A 19162-nucleotide genomic window follows, 5' to 3' on the forward strand; every position below is an offset into this window, starting at 1 on the left:
TAAAATTTTTTGTCTAAAATCTTGTAAAATTTTTTTCAGAGGTCACAGGATGGAAGAAGTCACCGGAAAGCTTGTAGAAGCTTTTGTAGCATTTCATGAGATGAATACCAATCCTGCAGCTGTAACACAAGAAAAAATTAACGAAATTTCTACTACGATTGACAATTGTGCAAAAGATTACTTTTCAATATACGCATTCATTCATATAATCAAGTCCCATCCAGATACTATGATTCGATATTACGCTGTGACCAATTTTGGTCTTGCATTTAAGTATAATTGGATAAATAATGATAAACAAACTGAAATTTTAACTCTTTTATTCAATATTTTAGCAACAGAAGAGAATGCAAGAATCAGAGAAGGTATTGTTGCTAGAATTTCCAAGTTAACATCAGAATTTTTAGGAGAACTTTGCATTCAATTTGCTCGCGATGCTATGAATTCTCAATCACCAATTCACTTACTCTCTGCAGTCAATCTTATTGCTTCAACTGCTAAATTATACTCGAAAGAAGACCCAATTCCAGAATTTTTAAGAAATCTTGCCAAACTCTCAATCTCCTTAGGAGACACAGAACTTACACTTGCATCATACGATATGATCTATAAATACTACATTGAATCTCAAGCCGACAACAATGATGACATTCAAGAAATTTTCCAAAGTTCTGTCCAACTCTTACCACAATATTTCGAAAACAAGCAGTTATTCAGCCAGTTATGTAGGATTATTTCCAATCCTCTTGACTTAGGAGCTGATTTCACTCCATTAGAAAACGTCACTGAAATAATATTGGATCTTTTCAACAGAGAAGCAGATCCAGCAATTTTATCTGATTGTGTTCAAGTTATTGATGCTCTTATGTCTGGTTACCCTGAATTTATGTCGCAACAAGAATTTATTCTCCCTCTCTACAACAGATACGTCGAGGTTGCATCGGCAAACTTCATAGAAGGTGCACAATTAGTCGATCAGCAGCTTGTTGACATCTTCCAGTACTTAGTTTCCAGTTTATCCCTGAATAGTGACTTTCTTGAGCATGTTTGGTCATCAAAGGACGCTTTGATGGAGTCAGAAGCAGGCCAGGTCATCTGCTTCCTCACAACAGAGTACGCAATGCCAAATGGCCATGATTTTTACGAAAATATTCTCGACGAACTAGTAGATTTCATCGACCAAGGCCTCCACTCAGAATTTCCGGCGGTTTTCGATACAACTGTTGCATGCTTAAATGTATTTATTGACCAATTTGAGGCAAATCTTGAAGATTACGCCTCATTACTGGAAGAGAGCCTCTTAGACCTGATAGAGCAGCACCAGAACTTTGATTCAATAACAATTCTGGACTGCATCTTCAGAACTGTCAAAGATTCAGATAATATTTTCGAAAGAGCGCTAAATCTCTTTGTTGCTCTTGTTGAAACAGTTCCCAAAGACCTTAGATATATCTGCATCCGTGCAATAGCCGATTTGTCCAAGTCCAGCCAGTCATTAATTGAACAATACGCAGAACAAGTCTTTAACATCGTCAACATGATCATCCAAGCTGACGAAGACTCAGAACTCAATGAACTCAAGCCAGAAGCTGTTTCTGTCCTGGGAATTCTCATTTCCAGAGTTCCACAATTATTTGCCTCTAATTTAGAAGAGATTTCCTCATTTGTCATTGAGTCCTGGCAGTCTGAGACAGATTCAACCCTTGTTATTGACAGCCTGAACACATTTGGCTACATGATCAACACGTATCAAGAGCAAATCATCTCCATCATCCCAGATGCGCTCCAAATCATCTCCCAGCTCTCCAAGCAGGACAAAACCAAAGACCTTGTCGACCTTACAGCCGCCCTTGCAGAACAGGCCATGGTTACCGACCAAGAAGGCGAGGACACAAACGAAAACAACATTTTTGCCAACGAAGACGAGTACAAGATTGCCGGAGCTTCATGTCTCTTGTACGGAAACATCCTCATGACTTACTCCGACCTGCTCCAGCAGTACATCGAAGACTTCCTTGGTACTGTCTCCATTTTGACTGACTCTGTCTTAGACTTCTCCATCTCCTACGCAATGCGCGGTCTTTCCTACGTAATCGAGGCGATGGGCTCTGTCGGCTTCTTCGATCCGGAAGTGATCAAGAAGATCATGGTCAACGCGCACTCCGCGGCTGAGTCGAACAACTCCGACAACGTCGCCTGCGCCATCGAAGTATACGCTGTCTGTGTCTGCGTCTTCGGACTGGAGCACCTCGGGGAGGAGTTCGGACAGATTATCGACATCCTCGACAGCGTCGTCAGACTGAACCACGCTTGTTACGACGGCAACCTGGAGATACCAGAGGGATTCTTCGGGCCAGTCAGGCAGTTGTTCAGGGAGATCTTCGCTGTTTTCGACGGAAAGGAGCTGCCGGAAGAAGTTACGAAGATGATTGACGAAGCGATCATTCCTCTGCTGGACAAGAGCTCAGAGCAGGCTGCATTTTCACTCGGAGTGTTGAGCAGATTCGTCGAATCACAGAATGTTTCAGACGAATTCGCAACAAATGTCTTGGAAAGAGCATTGAACACTCAGCTGAAATTCGCGATTTACGAAGGTTTCTATTTCATTAAATGTCTGGCAATAAAGAAACCAGAAATAATACAGAACCATGCAGACTACATCAAACAGCTGTTCCACACAAAACTCACGCAGAAAGGCAAGTCTGCATCCGCTTACATGATGATGAAAGATAACTTGGTCACGTGCTTCGGACAGATTGTAATGAACATCCCGAATGTCTACAGCGATGATGAGTTGCCGCTGTACTTCGACAGGATTCTGGATCTGATGCCAGCAAACGAGGACCACCGTGAGGATGCCTCAATGCTGGAGTTCTTCTTCTGGATCGCTCAGAGGTACAACGTTCCAGAAAAACTAGCAGCAGTATTAATCAGATTCTTCGCGATGCCAAAAGAGATTTTGGTGAGCACTGGAATAGGAGAGGAACAGATCGGAACTATCAAGTTGGCATTGAATAAACTGCTTCAGCAGATTCCAAATTATGAACAGTTTATTATGAATGTTTGCAAGAATGATGAAATCAAAATTGCTCATGTTAGTCAGATGCTTAACTAATTCAATAAATAAATTAGAGTTTTTCTTTTATATCACTTAATTTCCCCTTTTTTAACAGGGATATATTTGTTTTTATTATTATATGCGTTAATCCATTTCAGAACAAATCCTTATAGGATTATTCATCCAATGCTTTTAAACTGCTTCATAATTTGAGAGTTATATAACTCAAAAAACGCAAAATTTCTGTATGTTAAATTTCCATATAAATAAATTACATTACAGTTTAGCATAGCAAAACAATCAGAAGATGCAAGAATAATTTAAAAGAATGTACGAAATTTTTTATTTATTAAAATTGAATATATTTCAATTTTTGAGAAGTCTAAATGAAATCTTATATTTTAATACGTTAAATAAATTTTATTAATCTGATTAGTATTAAAATTTTTATTTGAATCCATTTGAAGTTTTGAAAAGTATGATCGTAAATTGAATTGATATTCAAAAGCCAAAAAATCTAAATGAATTTAGTCGGATTCATTGTTTTTTTTTCATTTCATAGTATTATTAACAACAATAATGTGTTTAATTTTACGATCATCATATTTATTTTTGCGAAGGTTTTAATGTACCTTATAACAAAAATTGACCTCAATATCATCTATTGTCACTTCATTAACTTACAATAAGCTCAGAACTGTATATGAATATCCATGTGGAAGCGAACTCCATAATTGTGCCCCAATTGAAGTTGAATTACCTTGTGGAACCTATTTCTTCGAATTGTGGGGAGCCAGTGGAGGTAACACAACTTATGGATATGGAGGATACGGATCATATACAGCTGGTTTAATTGTTTTAAAAAATCGCCGAAAAATTTATCTTAATATTGGAGCTCATGGTTCAAGTGCCGATAGTTCACATCCATACAATGGTGGTGGAAGAGGTGGTAGTGTATTATATTCCACAAGTAGAGGTGGATGCACTGATATTAGATTAAAAAGTGGCTCCGATTTTGAATCATTAAAGTCAAGAATTATTGTGAGCTCTGGTGGTGGCGGGGCTACTACATATAGAGATGCTTCTGGTAATGGAGGAAGTGGTGGTGTATATACAGGATATCCTGGTGGCTATGCTGATAACACTCCTTCACTTTCATATACTGTAATTGCTAATACAGGCGGAACTATAGACCAAGGAGGAACTGCTAGTAAAGGAACGCATTCTGACTATTCAAAAACTACTGGCAATAATGGCGCATTTGGATACGGTGGAGATGTGAGAAATAATGGGATAGCTGGTGGAGGTGGTTGTGGCTATTTTGGAGGAGGATCTGGAGATGATGGCAATGATGTTGTGTCAGCCGGGGCCGGAGGGTCTTCATACGTTTCAGGTTACCAAGGATTTAAAGCTATTGATCCATCGTCTACCTCAGAAACCAATTACAAAATGCTGAGTGATTCATATCACTCGAGCGGATTTTTCTTTACGAATGTAGTTGTGGCAGACTATTCAACCTCTTTCCCATCACCTTCTCAATCAACAGAAAAGGGACATGTTGGAAATGGTGCAATTGCAATTACGGTTCTTAATCCAAATTATGCGACATGCGAAATTGCAATACCAATTCCAATCACTTATATATTACTAGGTTTTGCCGTTTCCTTATAGAAATTCTTTTTTGATTTATATTGTATTTTGAAATTTAAAATAAAATGCGAGCGTTATTACCAATAAAAATTATATCCCTGGTTCTGGGATTCTAAATTTACGGTTATAGTTAACATTTTATACATAAATCCAGAAATGTTAATGTTTTCGAGGGTAGCAGATAGCTCAGAGGAATTCCTAGGATAGTGCTAATATCATATTAACTTAGAAGTATCATTTAAGTACTGTAATAATAGCTCTTATATCTTCTTTAATTGATTCATGCAGTAAAAATAAAATATTTGGTAATTTTCTTAAAAATGTCATCAACTTCAAATAAGTTCAACAGCCATCACATTTGATTTCTACATAAATTCACAATAAAAATTTAAATTTAATAAAAATCAATTATTCTATGTTTTTAGAGAAAAAATACATTAATAACATATAATAAAATGTTTTTATAGATTTAAAGTTATGCGGATAAGATTTTTTGATTCGGAAATTCTTAATTTTAATATTCAAATTCCAAAAAAAAAATTGATTCAAAAACTATTATTGGCATTTACTATGAAATATTCATGGTTTTCCTGATTTCAAATTTTTTTTGGAAAACTAAAAAGTGCTCAGAATTTCAACAAATGTCAAGGGTGATCATTATGACCAACTTTAACAGTCGAATTCAAAGTTTTTTATATATTGCAAATTAATTTTATAAAATTATTAATTCCTACACCCAAAAAATGGATTCTTTCACATAAGAAACTTTCTAGACTGCAATCAACTTTCTTTTAGAAGAATCAGAATATTTCTACTTATACTACGATCTCTAGACTATCATCGCACATATGATCTCATTAGTTTCTATCTTACATTATAAATCAGCTTAAATTTTAACTGTCTTTCTACTAATTTGTTAATTTTTTTTTTCAAAATCAATTTTATAAGAATAAAATCTATTCTAACATAAGTAATTAGTTTTTCTGACACATAAATTTTTATTATTTTAATGAAGAGTAAATAAAAAATATAAATAAATTACTTTGTTTCATCATGTTCATCAGGAGAGCTATATTCCTGACCAAGAGAGAAGTTTTCAATACCTGTATATGTTGAGCTTGTTGGGAGGAACTCAGAATTTAACTGGAAGTCTGTAGAGTACAAATTAGTATAATCTGTTGATCCTGGCTCGATAAAAGCTTCTGGCTTAGACAATCTTGCGCTTACGAGATTCCAATCAACTCCTTCGAAGAATTTCGACTTTTTAATACCTGCTATAGTAATTCTTTTCTTTGGATCTTTTTCAAGGAGCTGCAGAATGAGCTCTGAGATTGGAGATCCTCGGAATCTGACGAATTTAATACTATTTTCTAAAATGTTCTTTTTGATCTTTTCGGGAGAATCTGCAAAAAATGGAGTTTCCTCGTAAAGAATTTCGTAAAGAATGATTCCAAGAGACCACCAATCAACAGCTTTTCCATATGGCTGCCCTTGAATAATCTCAGGAGCAAGATATTCCAGTTCACGATGTGAACTGATATCTGTGCCATATCCACCAAGCTTAACATGACCATCTTTTGCTAGGAAGATGTTTGAACTCGTTAAGCCACGGTAAACAATGAAGTGGTTGTGAAGAAAATCTAATGTCACAACTAACTCCGAGGCATAGAAACGGAGTACATCTTCAGGAATCATGGGAAGGCCAGATAAGAATGGAAGAAGCTCACTTGGAGGATATTCAAGTGACAAGTAGTAATTATTTGCGTCTTGGAATGTATAGAGTAGATTTAATAAGAATTGATTCTGTGGGAGTGAGAAAATTAAATTCCTTTCAGGGATGTACGACTCTACATGACTGAATTCGACAAGTTTCTTCTTGCCAATTTCGATAATGACATTAAGGGTGTCATTATATTCACAAAGCGTAATATCACCATATGGACTGCTCCCAAGTTTTGTAATTTTCCTAAATTGAGCGTAGTTATGATTTGATGTTGAAAAAATACAGCTGCGGAGGCAAAACACCCAGGAATATACCTCAACAGGTGATGCTTTGAGTTCATAATGCTTGAAATTTTCGTTTTCTATATAAAAGGTTGGCATTCCTTGACAATCTTGTAAAAATATATTTGTCTGCTCATTTATTTCTATCTGTTGAATGATTTCTTCAAAACTCTCTGTCTTGCTTACTTTGAGAGTGCATCCCTCAAGCCAATAGTGAAGAGGAATCCAATTCCCCGATCCATCGGAGCAGTGTAACAGGACACCCTTCATTTTTTGAATTTTTTTTTAAAAATATCGAGAATTGGTTTGTAGGCTGTTAGTTGAGGGCTAATAAGAATAATCGATGCATAATTAACGTGTAATTATGTGACGCTACAAATTGAGAACAAATAAATTTTGTAACAAATTACTATAAAATTGAAAAAGATATAAAAATGATTTAACACTTAAAATATGAACAAAAAATTAAATAGGCGGTTCAAATTTTACCCCCTGATATTTTTTTTTGCCATTTATATTTTGATAAAATTTATAGCGAAAACTTGCTTTTGGATTATATTCACGAGTAAATTATCGAATGTAATTGCAAGGAAAATTATTTAAAGTGATATCTTATGATTATATTTACCATCTTTTAATTTTTTAATTTAAATCATGCCAATAAACAGTTAATATCAAAAGTGAAGCCAACAACAAACATGAATACGTTACACACCGTTTTTTGAGAACTCACAGCTGCAAGCATCCTTATTAACAATTTCGAATAAATCAAAAGAGTCTCATGTAAAAGACTATGTGAAATTTATCATACATAAAAGGGTCTTAAACGACATTTGGCCTCTTCATTTTCGATTAATTTAAATTAATCTGAAGTTAGAGTTTACCTGAGTTCATCACTTCTTCCAATGATAGAAAGCCCCCTTTGGTTTGCCTTAATTTCTGTTATTGATTCTTGTAGCTCTATATTTTTTTTTAATTTCTCGGAAATTGAAAAATTTGAGATGATACATTGAATTACGTAATTTCAAAAAGTTTCAATTATTAAATTTGAAATAATAATAATTTGATAATCAAAGTTATAAAGTAATATGTATAAATCTAAAGGAGAATTTTATATATTTATATTAAGTGCTTACACAGATATACTTCTTATCGTTCCCATTATTCTTTTGGCGAAAAATGATTTTTTGCATATTTTTGTTTTTCTTCTTCTTCTTCTCCTCGGATATAGAATCATTCTTTTTGTCATGAAGCCAGTTATGAATCCGAAAAATCAGAACAAAACATATTGTTCAAGGGTCATACGAAAGACAATTTTTCTCTGATGAAAATTTTAGCCGAGTCGATTTAAAACTTTTTTCAACTTAAGGATACCCTTACATTGCGTAGTTAGAAAGAGAATATGATATTGTCATGATTGCTAAAGTTTTAGGCTCCAGAAATGAATATACATCAAACTGAAACAATTGATAAATTGAATGAACTTTTGAGAGGTTCTCAAATAAAAAAAATTATCTAATTTTTTACAATATTACTATTATTTTATCCACATATGTATATATAGTAATTTGAGAAAACTTTTAGGAAAAAATAAGTTTAATAAAAATCTGAATTTTACTTGTTGTGGGATTGTTATTAATTGACACTCCAGACGTATTACTAATAGTTATGCGTATGCAATTAAAGTATTTCTGATGGACAAAATGTGAGATTTATATCAGATAATTCATTTCTACTATTAAGTTATTCATTTATGAGTTTGCACTTATTCGCACTAAATAAATAACTATTAAAAATTGTTTTAATTAATTGACACCATATAATAGAGTGAATTTTGTTTGATCAAACAACAATAGATGATAGATATAAAGCCAAGAAACTTGCTATTAATATGCTCTACTTGCTATTTCAATGTAAGTATGATATTTTCTAAATGTTTCGTTCAGATAACTTAGATATATTAGTCAAAATTTGAAATTTTAATAGCACATATATTAAAAATAATTATTATTCATAAAAGATTAATGAAATAGTAAAAAAAATCAATCAAATTATAAAAATACAACATTTAGAAGAATTCTTATTATCCTTCAAAAAGTCAGTATTTCTGCTGTAATTTTCTACAACATTGTAGTTATTGCACTTTGTCTATGGATTTGTATATATGTTATATATAAATTATATATCTAAACTGCCCATAAGTGCAATTTTTATATAAATTGTTTATTTCTTTAACAATTTCATATGAAATATGCTTTTTTAAGCGTATCAAAGCTGTGTTCTTAATGTGCATGGATATATCAAGAAAAATGTCGAAAAAAAAATGTGAATTCACAAATTCACTGAATTTTCACCGTTTTTTGAATTTTGCTACAGCACTAATATTAAATAATACTAAAATCTTCTGTCTTTGTAAAAGAATCTATTCTGACAAAAAGTGCTCGTTTAAATTTAATGATCATCTGTATGACTAAGTGGTAAAAAGTGTTTATGACCAAAAAAGGGTTACATGCTTAGTCTATTTTTCTGACAGGATACTCTAGATTTACATGATCTCTATTTCATATCTCCGTTTTTAGATTCTTCGACAGATTTTATGATAGAAAACCAAGATTAACAAATTTCCGGCATGTTAATGAAGAAATCTGCAGCTACCCTCAATATTATTTCAATAATCAGTATCGTTTCTCTTACAATTTATTTTTTTCTCAATAATTTAACAAGAAATAACAATACACACTTGGTTTTACGTATAAAAGCTAAGTGTCGAACTTAATCAACTTTACTTACTTAGCAAATGAATATTTTTGTGGTTGCGAGTTCTGAATGCTGAAGTTTTAGATTTCTCTATAAATGATATCATTGCACTTACAATGTTGTTCCAGCCTATCGCATAAATCATAGAAAATCCAAAAAAAAAAATAATATAAAGAAAATTCATGTCATGAAGTTCAAAAAATACCGTGTAACATTAAAATTTGTTATGCATAATACATTTTAGCTATTATTGATTTTTTTTAATTTTCGAGAAATTGAATAGTGAGTCCGATAGAGAAATTTTTAAAAATCCTAGTGCCTCATAGAAGTAATTTCCCTCGTCTCCCATACTTCCAAATGTATGCATATGACATAAACTTTTATGCATTACACAAATGGCCAATAATATCTATAGAGTAAAAAATTAGAAATTTAATTTTTTTATATGATAGTTATATTTCAGATTTGCGAGCGTAACTTTTTTCTCCATGGCATACTTGTTTTAAGAGCAAATGATCAAAATCGTCCTTCAATTATTGAAGGAGCTGATATCTTTTGAAAATTGAATTGAAAGGGTATTCAATTTTTCAAATTTCCTCTCAATTTTGGAAACATATCAACTCTATGAATTAACAATTATGTGCCTTCACAGTTTATCAGTCATATAAGGTGCTTATAAAGAAAAAAGTTACGCTCGCAAAATATGTTTTTATATAGATTTCACATAAAATAATTATGTAATTTCTAAAAAGAATATTTTTGTTCTTGAATATTAAAGTGTATTGTAGTTTAAAAAGTTTTAAATATGTTGCTAAAATTTCAGGTTTATAGCTCATGTCTAGCATGACTTCTTCGTATGCGCAAAAAATCTGACACGTAAGGGTATCCTTAAAATATAAAAATATTAAGTTTGGTAATATTGTATGTAATACATTCTGAAAAAAATAGTGATAATTTTGCAAATTACCACAGACTATTTCAGAGGATTGAGTGGCAACTCAATCCTCTGAAATAGTCTGTGGTAATTTTTAGTCTCTACACTATTTCAATATAAGCTCCATTTTTAAACAGTTTTTAAAAATCGAGCATTGAAAAGTGTGATGAGACTTGAAGTTATCGCTTTTTTTAATCATTTTATTCAATTTACAACTGTAAAATAGAATATCCAAATTTAATATTGAAACATGTATTATTAAATTGTAACGATAATTACTTTTCAGATACTTTTTGAATTGAATTGAATTGTTTCGGCTTTAATTATTGAAAAATATAAACATATATATTTTCATCTTTTCATCCTACTGTTGACTATAATGCGAAGTATTTTTTTTGAAAAAGTTTTCAAAAATCTTTATCACAAATTTTGATCAACTTTCTATCGAAAATTTAAATTCTTTTATAAATCATTTTCTATATGATAATATTAAATTTTATAAACATCACAATTTTGCGATCTGGATTCATTTATACTAAGGATAATGTAATTATCAAAATTTTATAAAATTCGAATGGTTCTGATTTGAAGAAATAATTGAAAAGTATATTTAAATTTGACAATGAGGAAGCATCCAGCTCTAAGTTCATTACGACAGTTCAGAGGTCCATTAAAGAAACTTATTAAAAATTCTCACTCACAATCTAATGGATTATCACGCCCTTTTGGTCTAATTCCAAGTCAACCCAGCACATCGATTTTACTAAAACCGTTGGAGAGTTTTGAAGACAAAACTGTTGAACCAGTCGTTTATCAAGTTGATATTCTTTCGAATTGGGGGGATCCAGAAAAAATTGCTTGCTCAGCAATTTGGTTTTTAGATGAACAAAGACATCTGATTAAGCCAATGAAAATATCTTCAATACCATTTTCTAATCAAGAAGTTTTAAGTAAGCTATCTGGAGTTTCGCTCGTGAAGGGAGAAGAAAATATGATTTGGCATTCAAAATGGCCACCTGAAGATGCCAATACAATAACTTTAGTTTTCTTTTTACCAAGTAATCAGAAACCCGAGTACACAAGGATATGGAATACGACTTCACTTGGTGATGCTTCAGTCAAGAAAGTTCGAGTTCTTTGTGGGGAAGAAGAACTGTTTATAGGTGAAATACCTAGGTGTTATGGAACAGATGTTCATTTGTGCAATAATTTCATTAAACCGGCAAAAACTACATTTTCTATTCAAGATATTTTAGGTATAAAGCAATCCCCAGCAATTCTAAAAGACAAATATGGCATAATTCCGCTTAAACCCATTAAGCAAGTTGAAATTTCAATTTTGGCTAATTATGGCGGACAACAATATTTTGGCTTAAATGCATTAGACTTTTATGACGAAAATTATGAAATAATTCCATGGTCAGAAATCGATGACATTAAAATTAAAAATTGTGCAAACTTTACAGATCCAAAGAAGTTATTTAAAGACATCAAAGAAACTTGCGATGATAATGATATGTTTGCCGCTGAATTTGATAAAGAAAAGAAGACAATTCCAAAAATTTCCATTCTTTTCAAAACCCCAGTTTTTGTTTCTCAGATTGTTTTTTGGAACTATAATGGTTGCGCTCGTGGTACCATCATTGGAGCAAAATATGTTAGAATAAGTATGCACAACGTATCTAAATGGAGCGGAAAAATTAAAAAAGGACTCTCAGTTAAAGAAAACGTTGGAGCAACAGCAACAGCTATATGGCTTATTGACATTGATGAGCTTTATAAGAAAGAATATAAATTGAATCATTGATTTAAATCAGAATTACATCAACACAGTAATATATGTTCTATATATACCATGTTATTGGATTAGTAAATAAAAATGTTATTGTTTTTTTTTTTTTTGCGATATATGAAAAAACACTGTAAAACACAAATGGATAAAATACAATTTAATACAAACACAAACAAATTTCTATATATTAATAAAGAATATATCAATTATTATTTTTCATAAAAGCCTTTTTTTTCTTGATAGTATAGCATGGAATTTGTGAAGGGATTCTCGAAACAAGGGGTATTTCTCTTGGTAGTTTATATTGCGCAGCTCTAAATTGGTAAATTTGTTTCAAAATGCTTTGAAGTTTTTTAATCCGATAGTATAAAACATCTTCAGTATCCGAACGAGCTAAAATATGTTCTATTATTTTGCGTTTTTCAAACCCAATTGCTATAATTTCTTTCATGATTGAGTTATCAATTTCATTAACAGTAGTTGGAAGTCTTTTCAGGCTTTGCAAAACAGTAGAATCGTATGATAGTAGGGATGCATATGGACTGTCAGCAATCCAAGGATCATTTACAAATTCTTGAATTTTAATTCTTTCACTAGGATTTTTTGTAAGAATTCTGCTAATTAAAGCTTTTGCTTTTGGAGAGAGATTTGAGGATTCTGATAAGTCAAGTGGTTTAGTTTGGATTTCATGCACAATTTCTTCTGCATCTTCTAATTCACCTCCGAAAGGAAGGCAACCTTCAAGCATTGCGTAGAGAACTATGCCTGCACTCCATATATCAGAAGCTCCAGTTGAATCAATAACTTTATCAAATACTTCAGGAGCTGTATATTGAATTGTACCTGCAAAACCAGGATTTACTGAGCCAAGAGTACAACAGAGACCAAAATCAATTAAAATCGCATTATTTTGACTATCTATTAAAATATTTTCGAGTTTGATATCACTGTGAAGTAGATGGCATTGCGTATGAAGATATTGTAAGGAACTAATAAGCTGTATAAAAAACTTTTTTGCTTGCCCTTCAGTAAGAGGTCCTCGGTTGTTAATATATTGCAAAAGTGATTGCTCACCTCCATATTCTAAAATAACGAAAGATTTTGTTTCAGATGTGGAGCTGCCGTAAAAGTGTAAAATTAGTGGGTAGTCGATATTTTTATGAAATTTTATTTCATTTTGTAAAGATTCAAAATCTTCTGGATATTCAGGATCTATTTCGATCTTTTTTAAAGCAATAGTGGTCTGAGTCTTTTTGTATGTAGCTTTATAAACAGTAGACGAACCTCCTTGCTTTCCATCTTTTAAATTGTCAAAGAGATCGAAGAAAGATTCACTCATTTTATTTTTATAAATTTCATTGTAATTTCAAACACACATAAATAGATACTTGGGTAGAATTAATTTGATTTTAGTATTCAAATTGATGATTTCTATTGAAGCATTTTTTGAATCTAATTTGGACAAATTATTTCGCAAATTGATGGTTCCAATCTTATATTCAAGATAGACTTTGTATACTAACACACAATAATATAAATTCTTTCCATTTTTTTTTTGAATATCGATTGAATTAAGCCATATTTCCTGTATTATCTCAAAATCAGATACATTTGAAAATAAAATAGCATATCGAAAGAAATATCTTCTATAAATATTTAAAAATTAAAAAACATATAAATACATTACAAGATTAACAATAATATGGATCCTACAATAACAAAAACTGCCATCATATAATTTAAAATTCTTCCAGCAAGCTTTGGTCGGCTTTTTTTCAACAAAAAATATAAGGGAATTCCTAAAATTGGGATAATTGTTACAAGAGCATAATAACCAAGATCATGAGGCCACATTTTTGAGTCATCGTGATGTTGTATTCTAAAACGAGGAGTCATCATTCTTCTCAAAAATCCCCGATGATTATTTCTCATTCTTCTATTCTCTCTATACTGCATTACAGCTATATCAACGTTAATTTCTGGTGGGAGAGGATGCCTAAGGGCTACATACTCTCCATTTTCAAGTTGATACATAAATATAGGATTTTCGACTTGATCTGGCGATGGCATACTAGGAAATGGACTAATTCCTTGATAATTACTATTTGGTGGATCAATTTTAGGCGAAATTTCATCTAATTTTAGATTTTCGTCATATGGATTAATATCATCTCTTTGCTCATATTGTTGATTATGCAAAGAGTAGAAAAAATTATCGAAAATTCCAATATCTCTATTATTTACCTCAGATAACGGTGTTCGTGAATCAATCAGATCATGATCTAAACTTTCAACGATTTCATCCGATGTTGGGTTTAAGAATATCCTAATTGCATTGATATCGCTTTCAATATCTGCGAATTTGCGGATTTCCGGCAAAACGTTTGGGCACATTTTCCAAGGGAAAAATTGAAGACGAAAAAGTTCAGAAAAATTGAGATAAACCCTCTTTCATTGTGATAAAATTATACGAACAAATAAAATTTTATTACTATTTTGACTAGAAATTTAACTGTGATATTTTGATAATACATTTTCCTAATGATGTCAAAAATAATTGATTTGCCCAACTGAAATAAATTCAAAACATTAACATTTGAGCAAATTATTTGAGTAATAAATTAATTGAATTACTCTCATTTTTTGATAATATTTATGGCCGAAAATTCAAATAATAACGATGACGATAAATTTGATTGAGTTCATATTGTTATAGCCTCGATAATGCAATTTTAGGTTAAGCTTTATCTTAGCCAAACTTGATTATATAAATAAACCTCAAAATATCAAGCTTCAATGTAAATTCTTTTTTGAGTTCTATTCTTTAGACCCCTAATTAGCATTAATAGAATATCATATCTTCAACAAATTTATATTGCCATCTCATGTTTAAGAGTATAGTAAACTCAAAATTCTAGAGTTTTGAGAGTGCCAATAAACTCTATAGGCCTATATATATCTATATTTTAAAGGAGAGGTTACGCCATAATATTTGATATTATAAATTATTAATTCAAAATAAAAGTAGAAAATGAAACTAATTTTATTCTAACCTATATAAATATATCAATAATCTAAAATGATTATAGTCTGAACTATATTTTACCAGATTATCAAATATAAGAGAAATGAAATAAGGCATAAAAATATCATAGCATAATTATTGGATAAATGCATTAATAAATTATTTATATCATAATGAGAAAAAATCAAAATAAGAAAATGAGCATAATAATACCCAGATTTTCCTTACTTTTACCACTCCCCATGTAATTTCTGGGGAAAACGATAATTCATTTTTTTTATGGATGAATAGATCGTTTTCCTAGAAAGGACCTCATATCTCTGGCTAAAAAGAGTGTCAGATCCTAAATAGATTATTGATCTAGTGTACAAATCCAATAAAAAGCCTATTTTTTTGGCTTTTTTGGTGCTCATTTTTTCGAAGATCTACATGAATATGGGGAAACCATCGGATTTTTTTGGTTAACCCACATCTTCATGTAGTCTGGACTATCTTTCCTCGAAGGACCTCTTTACGGGTGTAAAAACTCATAAAGTTCTCAAAAGATTCATTCTCGATCTCCATGCTGAAAGAATTTACAATAAAAAAGAGATCTACGCATCAAACTACAGCCATAAATGAACTGAACCCCTAAAGCTCAGCTCTTAGTTTATCAAAAACGTCGAAATCCTTCTCATTGCAATCAAATTTTCTCAATAACTCATAAGAAAAATCGAATTTTGATTAAGCCGATGTTATAGGTATCACAAATACTACAAACTTGAGCAATATCGAAATTGCCAGCAAAAGTTTGAAATTGCATTGCTCATATTTGTTTTGTAAACTAAAAATCTGCTTATATTATTCATTAATTTTTTATATATTATTCATATACTTTAATAAAAACAATACTATTTCACCTTAAAAATGAATTTCATAAGTCAATATTATTTTTTTGAAAATGTATCAATTTTCGATTAAAACAACATGAGAATAAAATTTACGCAAAATTATTTTAAAAAATGGTTTTAAAAATTTACAATTGATTAAGAATAAGATTGCAAGAAGTTTTGAAGTTTAATTTTAAGAAAAAAAATTCGGATATTATTCATGGATCTAAGTAATCTGATATTTGAGTATCGGCACTATGCATAAAACATATATTTATAGTTTTTTTGGAGTTTTATGATTTTAAATATATTCAAATTTGGCAATCCAATAGATTTTTAAAAAATAGGTAAATAAAAATAGATTACATATGCAGCAGATTTAGAACATGAAACAAATCTTATAGTGACCCAAAAAAAAATTCATGATCCAAAAAAGAAAAAATTGGCTAAATGGGAATAAAACCTTGGCATAATGAATCATTATGTCGGATGTTTCCACTACACTACACCGGCAGTTCGAAAAATACCCTTGGTGGTTCTATTTAATAGCTACTCCCAACAATAGGAAAAATCTGGGTAATTTAATTAAAAACAAAAACAATAAATAAAATGTAATTTTCGTTAATCAAAGTCATCAATGTCTTCGTCTTCTGATTCCCATTCGGACTTGAAAACTTGATATTCTCCTCCTGGTACACTCTGAATGGATTTTTTGTATTTGTTTTGTTTTTTAGAACCTTTTGTAACAGTTTTTTGTTTCAATATCATTTTGGAGTAACAATTCTCTTCAAATGATTTGACACAATCTTCTGGAAGTGGGGGAAGATGTAATGCTTTTTGTATATCTCCGAGAAAATGCTCTGGATCATTCCATTCTAAGATTGCAACGTTAACTCAGTTAGTATGGTTATCTTGGGTACGGCGGCACTGCGTTCCACCTTACTCAATATAACCTTAAATATTTACAAAACCAGTAACGTATATTTTACAACACGAACGCAAAAACTAACTTAACCTTAAATATTTACAAAGCCGCCAACCACTTCACTAACGAACTCACTAATGTAAAAAATAAACGTTCTCACTATCGTTCTCACTAACGACTTCACTAATGTTCTCATAAATTTTCCTCAATATCTTCATCATCAGTGTTAACCCTATTGTAGTCATACTTGAAGCCATAAACTTTCTCTAACTTCTTAACGTACAATTTACATAACTTACCTTCGTCATCGTATGGTTTAATGATATAACTATTTCTATCTTTATACACAGTCAATGAAAAGTCAACTGGTCTCGGATGTATTTGAAAGAACATGTTATGCTCAGGAAGGAAGAATAAATGTTTAAATGTATGTTTGTTATATGTTTTGATTTGTATGAGTTGCTTTTGTTCTGTCATTTACATCCAAATAAAATAAAAAATAAAATAAAAAAAAATAAACTTAAAAATTAATGATCTCACCACCCTCACACGTATGAAAACATAGCACAAAAATAAATTTAGGTGAAGCGGTGAGATCTCACCTCTTTTTTCACCTGTTTTTTCACCCTAGCCGCAAAGCGGCTCTGACCCTTTGGGTCTGTTGAATTCATTGCTTTATAACTCTCTTCCTTTCTCCAACTCTTCTAACTTCTTCCTAAGTTCAGCAATGTTGTCCTCATGAAGTTTAATCTTTCTCAAAATTCCTTCTTTATCTAATGGTTGCTTTATCTTTCTAAACTGAACTCTACCATCCTTCATAGTATGAATGTAAAAACCTTCTGGAATAGTTCCTGATTTAATGTATTCTACCAAAAACTTTTGTTTCATTGCTTCAGTGACTTTATTTGTCATTTCAATCAAATAAAAATTTTAATATTAAATAAAAATAACGTTATTTTTTCAGTAAGGAAACGCAGGAGTTTTACGATTTATTTGAGGAGTAGGTTCTGGTTTAAATGTTGGAGTCGGTTTTGGAGTTGACTTTTGAACAGGAGTTTGTAATTCCATAGGTTCAGGAGTCATTGAAGGCGTTGGAGTTTGTTTAACTTCAGCTACTTCAGTATTATTTACAACATTTGCTTTATTTCTTTTCAACATCATAACTGCTCCTGCTGTAGCTAGCAAACCTAGTGGGGAGACCATATCTTATATAAGGACTTGACCAAATGCTATTTTTGACAGGAGCTGGTGGAACACCTAACCTTGGTGAAACTGCTCTTTGCCATTGTGCAGCTCGTAAGAAATATTCAATAGGTGCTCCATAATCGTTTGGTAAAGTTTGTTTCATAGATGGTGAAGGTTCACGAGAGCTTGATGAAGAACTCATTTATAAGCTTTAAAAATAAACGTTCATCCTTTATTCCTCACTGTCGTCCGTAGCTAAGTTATAGTCATCTAATCTTATTATTGGGATGCCATTAGCACGCACCTGAATGGCAAAGCAACAATCCCTCATAAATCCAATAAGTGGCTTTGGTACATTTTCAGTTGCTAGTTCAATAGGTCCTTTAACAGACAATTTGTATGTTATTGGAGCAGTAGATGTTTGACCTTGCTGGAAGCAAAAGTCCACTTCTGTTGGAAAACCACATAAGAAATGTGTGTTGTCATAGCTATCCCATTTATGTTCCACACTACCATCATCCACCAATGACCTCATAACATCTTCATTAAATCCTATCATATCATTGTTTGTATTGCAAGCGTTCGCAACCATTTCATAAAATACAGGTCCATATGATTTTTCGGGTTCTGCAGGCATATTTCCATAAGCTCCCATGGAAAGCTGAAGATATTTAAACTTAGGGTTCTCAAAATTAACATAATAGTTGTCTTTCTTTCTAAATAGTGCCCAAATACTTTTAACATTAATAGGCGTATAAGCTGCTGTAAATGTTGCACTTGAACTATCTGTATTCTTTGAGAATGAACCGTCCATAGGAATCCAATCCATAACTTTAACAGGAAAACATAAAGCCTCGTTTGTATAATGTTCTACAAGTTCTGTATAAATGTTAGGGTCTAAAGAGAATGACTTTGGATGAATGAAACATTCATTAAAATCCATCTTTGTTCGAAATAGTTGTT

General features: G+C 31.6%; 7 protein-coding genes across 7 annotated transcripts, besides 1 other annotated feature; 3 read left to right on the plus strand and 4 right to left on the minus strand.

Annotated features, from left to right (window-relative positions):
* Positions 1 to 28: 28 nt before the first annotated feature.
* TVAGG3_0892520 (armadillo (ARM) repeat-containing protein family) lies at positions 29 to 3150 on the plus strand (the record flags this gene model as incomplete). Its single annotated transcript, XM_001316090.2, has 1 exon — positions 50 to 3115. The coding sequence occupies one exon, from the start codon at positions 50 to 52 to the stop codon at positions 3113 to 3115; it is 3066 nt and encodes a 1021-aa protein (XP_001316125.1).
* Positions 3151 to 3841: 691 nt separating this feature from the next.
* On the plus strand, positions 3842 to 4729 carry TVAGG3_0892530 (glycine-rich protein family; the record flags this gene model as incomplete). Its single annotated transcript, XM_051250904.1, has 1 exon — positions 3842 to 4729. The coding sequence occupies one exon, from the start codon at positions 3842 to 3844 to the stop codon at positions 4727 to 4729; it is 888 nt and encodes a 295-aa protein (XP_051086379.1).
* Positions 4730 to 5537: 808 nt separating this feature from the next.
* On the minus strand, positions 5538 to 6982 carry TVAGG3_0892540 (cAMP-dependent protein kinase protein; the record flags this gene model as incomplete). Its single annotated transcript, XM_001316089.2, has 1 exon — positions 5747 to 6982. The coding sequence occupies one exon, from the start codon at positions 6980 to 6982 to the stop codon at positions 5747 to 5749; it is 1236 nt and encodes a 411-aa protein (XP_001316124.1).
* Positions 6983 to 11025: 4043 nt separating this feature from the next.
* TVAGG3_0892550 (uncharacterized protein) lies at positions 11026 to 12210 on the plus strand (the record flags this gene model as incomplete). Its single annotated transcript, XM_001316088.1, has 1 exon — positions 11026 to 12210. The coding sequence occupies one exon, from the start codon at positions 11026 to 11028 to the stop codon at positions 12208 to 12210; it is 1185 nt and encodes a 394-aa protein (XP_001316123.1).
* Positions 12211 to 12397: 187 nt separating this feature from the next.
* Positions 12398 to 13534, minus strand: TVAGG3_0892560 (protein serine/threonine kinase protein; the record flags this gene model as incomplete). Its single annotated transcript, XM_001316087.1, has 1 exon — positions 12398 to 13534. One exon carries the CDS (start codon positions 13532 to 13534, stop codon positions 12398 to 12400), a length of 1137 nt encoding a protein of 378 aa, XP_001316122.1.
* Positions 13535 to 13582: 48 nt separating this feature from the next.
* On the minus strand, positions 13583 to 14639 carry TVAGG3_0892570 (uncharacterized protein; the record flags this gene model as incomplete). The annotated part of the gene is made up of 1 exon (XM_001316086.2): positions 13879 to 14589. One exon carries the CDS (start codon positions 14587 to 14589, stop codon positions 13879 to 13881), a length of 711 nt encoding a protein of 236 aa, XP_001316121.1.
* A 2346-nt stretch (positions 14640 to 16985) lies between these two features.
* Positions 16986 to 19162: part of a mobile genetic element that runs on past the window's edge.
* TVAGG3_0892590 (uncharacterized protein) lies at positions 17690 to 17926 on the minus strand (the record flags this gene model as incomplete). Its single annotated transcript, XM_051250905.1, has 1 exon — positions 17690 to 17926. The coding sequence occupies one exon, from the start codon at positions 17924 to 17926 to the stop codon at positions 17690 to 17692; it is 237 nt and encodes a 78-aa protein (XP_051086380.1).

This window comes from Trichomonas vaginalis, chromosome VI (assembly GCF_026262505.1).
Source record: "Trichomonas vaginalis G3 chromosome VI, whole genome shotgun sequence".
Lineage (NCBI taxonomy): Eukaryota > Parabasalia > Trichomonadida > Trichomonadidae > Trichomonas > Trichomonas vaginalis.